Source organism: Medicago truncatula, chromosome 5 (genome assembly GCF_003473485.1).
Source record: "Medicago truncatula cultivar Jemalong A17 chromosome 5, MtrunA17r5.0-ANR, whole genome shotgun sequence".
Classification (NCBI taxonomy): Eukaryota; Viridiplantae; Streptophyta; class Magnoliopsida; order Fabales; family Fabaceae; genus Medicago; species Medicago truncatula.
Window position 1 is genome coordinate 36,312,735 of NC_053046.1, and position 6,830 is coordinate 36,319,564.

A 6,830-nucleotide genomic window follows, 5' to 3' on the forward strand; every position below is an offset into this window, starting at 1 on the left:
AGACATCCTTTTGGCAAACCGACTTTTTTTTTTTTTTAATAAAGTGTTTCTTTTATAGCATTTAATTTCTACGCACCGTGATTTTAAAGATTTTTTGCCAATCAATTGTAAATGTCAGCTTAATAATCGTTGAACTCTATTCAAAAGTAGCACTACTGTTTAATTGATTCATTTGATTGGTTACCATTTACCATTAATGCAAAACAAATTACTCCTACATTGAGACTATACAGGTCAAAATCTTTCATATATATGCCATTTTGTATTATTCTTTTTTTGTTTTGTTGAAGGAATGCCATTACAGGTCGGAGAGTAACCATAAAGGATTTCTAATTTATTAAATATCAATAAAGAAATACTACATGGGAACACGGCTCAAGAGCCATGAAAAACGCACTAATTCCATTAGGTGATCGAAGCAACTGCACTTTCCGGTTTTAAGTGAATCATCAATGGCTACTCTTTGCACACTACATATGGTTACTCTTTGCATACTACATGGTTACTCTGCAATTTGGAGAGTAACCATAAAGGATTTCTGATCAATTTAAGATCAATGAAGGCATACTGCATGGGATCACGGTTCAAGAATCGTGAACCTTGCACTAATTCCATTTAAACGGGCTACAACGCATATCTACATTTTCTGGACACGAACGAGATTAACAAATGAAAAAACACAATTGCATTCTAGACTGTAACTACTTGGAATCCAAGGAGGGTCCACCCTCATCCGAAAAGGCACCACCTGCATCATTGGATTTCTTCATTGCTTCCAAAATCCCGTAATTGCCACATACCTCCGAATCACTTTCATTTTCTCCATTGGATACCCCAGATAATGATACTAATCCCATCGCAGCAATGCTGTTTGCGATTACATTTATATCTCTGGTTCCTGTGTAAAGACCACGACTGCCAGCAACAAGTACATTGTTTTGGTTTTCATCCAGATTGGTTAAAATTGCAGGCAAAGGGTTCATCATAACCTGTTGGTTACCCTGGCTCGAACCACTAATCAGCAACCTTAGAGTCTCTCTTGCACCTTTCACCACAGCATCAGATTCAGAAATCAGTGGGTTCACAAGATTTGGATGCAGTGGTGGAATACTAGTTGACATTGCAGGACCAGCACTCACAAGATAGCCCTGCCCCGAAGAACAGACATCAATTATTGGGACATGAACAATTGGATCACACATTAGTGGTGTGAAAGTGGGAATCTGTTGAGAAGTTGGTAACGACATCCTTACTAATGGTTCAGGAAAAAAAGGAGGAAAGTCCATTGAGGAACCAAGATTGAGAGGCTGTATTGGTTGAAACAGGCTAGCAGCAAGAGTGTTGGGTATAAAAGAGGCACCTGAGGCAAGAGGCTGTGATCCAGCAAATGACACAGGAGATTGTGGAAGTGCTGCTGCAATGGATGGAAAGGTAGAAGAAATCCCAGGTGGACACCAACAATAGTAGGGGGAAAAAAGAGGGGACACTACAGGGGGGACTTCCCCACCTGGTCCAAGGCTTGATGGAACACTATACATTCCTGCTGATCCCATGAAACTAGGAGAAAAGGCAAGAGTTTTTGTAACTTCTGAAGCTTTGTCATGATCAGAAGTTGATGATAAATCCAAGTTGTCAGCTGCTAGCGGCTGGGTGTCACCACGGCGCTTAATCTTCTCCCTAGCAGCAACTCTATGGGAAGACATGTTTCTTGGGGGAACCTCTTTAAATGAACTTGACCTCGGACTAAGAATACTCTGGCAAAGCATTGAATCTCCCTTTGTCGTCTGTACAATATGTCGAGATCGAGGAAATTTTGATGATGCTGATGAAGCGTGTGAATTTTCAAATGCAACATCACAGTATGTCGAGGAATTTACAGATGTTGAAGCATGAGCTGAACTATCATGACTACTCCCCGCTGTTGACCCCACAAGAAAAGCACGAAGCTGAGTTGCAAAACAATCAATCCGCGACTTGCTAATGCCACTCAATTCAGCAATTGATGGTTTCCTCTTGAGTAAATCCTTCATCTGGTTTATTGGAAAATGAGTTCGATGAAAAAATATCAAGAATCAACGATAGAAATATTCAAAAATCACCAGAAAAAATGATAAATTGTGAAGAATGCAGACTTGTTATTGTATGATTCATATCTAATAGCATGCACTAATTAAAAGCGAATACCAAAAATTACCTTCACGAGTAATTCAACTCCTAGCAGCTTAGACTTTTCAGAGCACCAGAAGAAAAAAGTTCTGTCATCAGGAGTGGTAACATGGAAGGAACGGCCAGAGCCGTCAGTTGGGATTCCCTCAACCACGACAGCAGAGCATTGGGATGTGCTAGAAAGAGTAAATAATCTCTCTGTTTTACCATCATCCCCAATGAATGAGAGACGAAGATCAGAACTTGGAAGTAGAACAAGTGTCAAGTTACCCCTGTGAACAAGTAAAGTTGAGATGTTACCTTATAAATGTGTAATTAAGAAGATAACTAAAAGAAGAAACAAAAAAAACAAAAAAAAACTACACAATGAAATTGTGATGCAGAGTCTTCAAAGTCCAAAACCTTAGCCCACAAATTTTTTTATTCTAAAAACATCTTCCAATTAAGCATGTAATTTTACATCATAAATAAAAGCTAAAAAAATGTACTAATAATAATAATATTTCCCCCAACAAAAGCACAGACTGTTCCTCAAAAAAAAAAAAAAAAAACAAAGACTGCTGTTTTCATCACTAGAAACATAAAATATAACCAAGTTAATTTGCTAACACTATTTTCCTTAAGCATGCCTAAAACCAAGGTATGAAGTTCCTAATAGAAGTTGAAAATCATTGGTATCTTTAAGAACAAGTATTTCTATTTTGTAATAGAATACCAAACACAAAAGTTTAGGGCACAAAGCTCTTGGCTTCCAATCTACATTTCTGAACGACAAATTGAACCCTTTTCACCATAAATTTTCCTGAGACACAGTTGAACCCTTTTCACCGTAAATTTTACTGAGACAGAGATAATCCTAAACACTCTAATCAAATGTTTTTCAAAGTTTAGTTTAGAACAGACATTAAAAAAAATAGAATCCAATAGCAAATAAAATTCAAATCAAATCTGGCTAAGGCCGACGATCTTTGTTCAATCAATCATATTGATTAAAAATTTAGGATGGGAAGGGGTTCACCAAAATAACATAATCAGCATATCAATTTAAACATGTATAAAATGGAATATCATATACACAGAAAGGCACAGAATACACAGAAACGGTCAGTATACAAATATGCAAATAAATGACATAACACTAATTTGCATATAACCTACTAACCTAGTCAATTAGTTAATTTACTCCATACGAAAGTGTCAAACCTATAGTGAAGTGATCTAGAAATCCGAACAGTAGCAGTATATATATAGGATCATGAAACTACCTTTACTTCCTCTTATTTCAGAGATCATAATAGAATACGTCCAGTTACCTACAAGTCAAAAGACATTTTTACTTGGAAGAAAGAACATATTACCATCAATGAACTAAACTACAGACTCCAGTGATCACTACAGATTAATAAAAAAAAAACCTATATATTTCAATAAGATTATATTAAAATGAGTGATGAAAAATAAAAAGCATCCAACTACAAAGAGATTTTCACATTGTGCTGCAAACATCAGTCGGAAGAAATGGTAAGCAAAGTTGCTACATAATAGATATCTTAGTTGGCATATAGAAAAGGTAAATGCTATTTCAATCTTCAAAACAGCAACATGGCAAAACAAAATGCACGAGTAATTGGCTATAACAAGTAGATAAATCAATTACAGTTATGAATTGGCTGCCAATTAAAGTCAGTGTTAAGGAAAGGTCTACAAGGAAACAACATTTTTGAATCTTAAACTATTAAAACTTAAGCGGAATCAATAAAAAAAAAAATACCAGATAGAACAACAACAATCAAGCCTTATCCCACTAAATGAGGTCGGGTACATGGATCAAATTACGCTAAATGTTCCTATCATAAACCATATTTAGGTCCAACTAAAAAAAACTACAGATAGAACAATGGAAGTATATTAATTAGTGGGTGCTGGGAAACAGATTCAGTGTAAATAAACTCATTAATCCTAATGTTTGTTATAAAAATCTAGATCAGTAGATCTAAAAAATAAGGATTTCAGTTTGCACAAATCAGGCCTACTTCTGACTACTTTTCTCTTCCGACTACTTTTCTCTTCCAGAACCAGAAGGTCCACAAGTGAAACCAAGTACTGGCCCATTACCCGGCCCTGAGTTCCTTTGGCTGAGGATTCTACATAATCTAAACATCTATGGAGTTATCGATGTGAACTCTGTTCTTTCTTATGAAGCGATCATACCTTAGCTTAGGAAATGATAAAGAGAAAAAAAGCGAGCAAGGAATAATGGTGGCCCAACATGTGGTGTAAAATTAGGGGAACAGTGAAAAAACTGCCACAAAATTCTGATATTTCAGCAATTCATAACAAAAAATGCAGAAGCACGTATAGGAAACCAATGGAGAGTAATGTATTGGAATAATACATACATGCATGAGTTCAAAGTAACATGTGGGGTCTTATTATACTCTACGGTCACTCCACCTCATCTCATGTGTTGTCTTATTCTAGCAGGAACTATATAGTTAAGAATCCCTGATAAATAATGCATATAGTTCTCTCCTTGCTAGTAGAGGTTTCTAACTAAGTAGGATATAGTTCTCTCCCAGATTTCCATCCCAACCTCAAGATCATCGGACAACATCTTCCAAAAGTCATCCTTCTTAGCTTTGCCCCAGCAAAACAAACCTGCTACCATAGATAGGAGGCCAGAGTCCTATACTTGTTTCCTACCAGGGTGTGAACTGTGTGTGAAACTAGCATCTGTCGAAAGGCACGCCAATAAAGGATCACAGCTCCCTACTTGATCAAAGGTTGAGTAACCAGTAGACACCCTCACAATTTCCCGTGGTTGGCATGCCGTACATAGGTTATTAACGATATTTATTTATATTAATATGTGATATAGTAATTTTTTTCAACTGCCTTTACTGATATAAGAACTAACCAAGCTCAAACAAACAAAAATGAATTTACTAATGTCAATATAGCACAATGCTAATCCTATGGAAAGCATTATGTAAATAAGTTGCAAACGAAAGCCATAAAATTATAATTTTATAGTTGAAAAGATTTGTCCCTTACACCATAGCACAGACACTTCAAATCAAAGGTGGTGAAGAGGTGTCAGATGACCGAGTCTGGCATAGACACGACACTGACATATGTGATTACAAATTACTTGTGCTATTTTCTCAAATTTTCACAAATTATTATTAGTGTCAATGTGCCGGTGTCGATGTTTCATAGGTCCCCTTCATATGGGGAAAGAATAGTGAATGTTCGCACAGTTTTCAAAAGGTATTATTACCTATTAGCAGTTGGACACAAGCGAGTCCCTTCCTTGCTGATCTTCCCAACTCGAATCGAAACAAGCGGCAAACAGAAGCATCTTGCTAACATCCCAACCTCCGATGGCTCAAAATGCTGCAAAGAACACGAAGACACTTTATAACAACCATCACACGATCACATCATTCATCATCAAGCCTCAAGATGAACCTAACCTGAATCAATTGAGTCAACAACGGATCTTCAGAAACGCCAGAAACACTATTCATCTTCAACAACGGTTTCAACCGTTCATCAGCTCGACACGCTCCCATAACTTGCATATCAAGCGCTTGCAACCACTGCATCAACCGATCTTCACAATTCGTCGTCTGAATTAACAGATCGCCGTCGCTTTCATCAACAATAATATCCGTCAACCGCTCCGTCAATCCAATCTCACTCCTCGAACCACCACCGCCGCCGTCGCCGTCATTTCCCGGTGATGAACTACTCACACCGGAACCGCCTCCTCCGTACGATTCAACAGACGAAGAATCGTTCAAATCGTTGAAATCAAAATCCTCACCGTTGGATGATTCCAAATCTCGTTCTCTACGATTGGCCATATCAAATTTCAAGAAAATTATCCAAAAATCAAATCAAAACAAAATCCGTAACCAAACCCAAGCTTTGGATACAAAATCAGACTCAAATGCTTAGAAATCGTTATCGAGAAATCACACACGCACAGTACAATGAAGATTGCGTTGTAAAGGGTTTTAGAGAGAGAAAGAGATTGCAACAAAACGGTTTTTAGAGAGAGAAATAATATCTGCAACAGATGGTAGTGAGAAAATGATCGAAACAGAGATAAAAAATGCAAGTTGTTGCATAAATAGTAGGCGAGTAAAGGTGACGTGGCGGATTTGAAATGAAGTATAGGGTGAGTTTTGGGTTAGTTTGAGTTCCAGAGGCAGTGGTTGGTGGGGTCGATTTTCCACGTAGGATTTAAGTGGGTCCAATATGTGAAGATTAGGGTGTGCCACATTGGAAGCTATGCTAGGGCCGACTTTGTTTATCTGAGTTGGTTGAAAACGACAGCGTTGTGTAAGGACGGTGATACTGATTGATGGGGCCCACTCGATGGACCTACCCTGAGAAATTTTTTACAGGCATCTATTTCTTTTGCAGATATTTCTTTTGCAGATAGTAAAGACTAATTTGATGTCACTTGATTTTTTCGTGGATCAAATTAATTCATACTATTACAAGGAGTTGCAAATTAGTCGCCGTGAACCTATTTTAATGAGTTTAGACACATTTCTTTGGCGGGACGTTTGTACAAAATTATAGCTAAATTGCTAGCAAATAGATTGAGATTGGTGATTGGTAGTGTGATTTCTGAAACGTAGTCTGCGTTT

The 6,830-nt window shown here is 37.4% G+C and overlaps 1 protein-coding gene across 1 annotated transcript; it reads right to left on the bottom strand.

Annotated features, from left to right (window-relative positions):
* Nucleotides 1–313: 313 nt before the first annotated feature.
* Nucleotides 314–6,279, bottom strand: LOC11426545 (uncharacterized). Its single transcript, XM_003616522.4, has 4 exons — nt 5,643–6,279; nt 5,447–5,562; nt 2,195–2,438; nt 314–2,030 (listed from the first exon to the last, which is right to left on the bottom strand). Exons 1-4 carry the CDS (start codon nt 6,033–6,035, stop codon nt 702–704), a joined length of 2,082 nt encoding a protein of 693 aa, XP_003616570.2. The 5' UTR covers nt 6,036–6,279; the 3' UTR covers nt 314–701.
* Nucleotides 6,280–6,830: the final 551 nt, after the last annotated feature.

What these genes read in the sequence shown, in the direction of transcription:
- LOC11426545 (XM_003616522.4), bottom strand. Translation starts at nt 6,035, where the DNA reads ATGGCCAATCGTAGAGAACGAGATTTGGAATCATCCAACGGTGAGGAT. An exon ending in TGTTGACTCAATTGATTCAG is followed by an intron (nt 5,563 to 5,642) that starts GTTAGGTTCATC and finishes TGTTCTTTGCAG; the next exon opens with CATTTTGAGCCATCGGAGGT. An exon ending in GAGTTGAATTACTCGTGAAG is followed by an intron (nt 2,031 to 2,194) that starts GTAATTTTTGGT and finishes CCAATAAACCAG; the next exon opens with ATGAAGGATTTACTCAAGAG.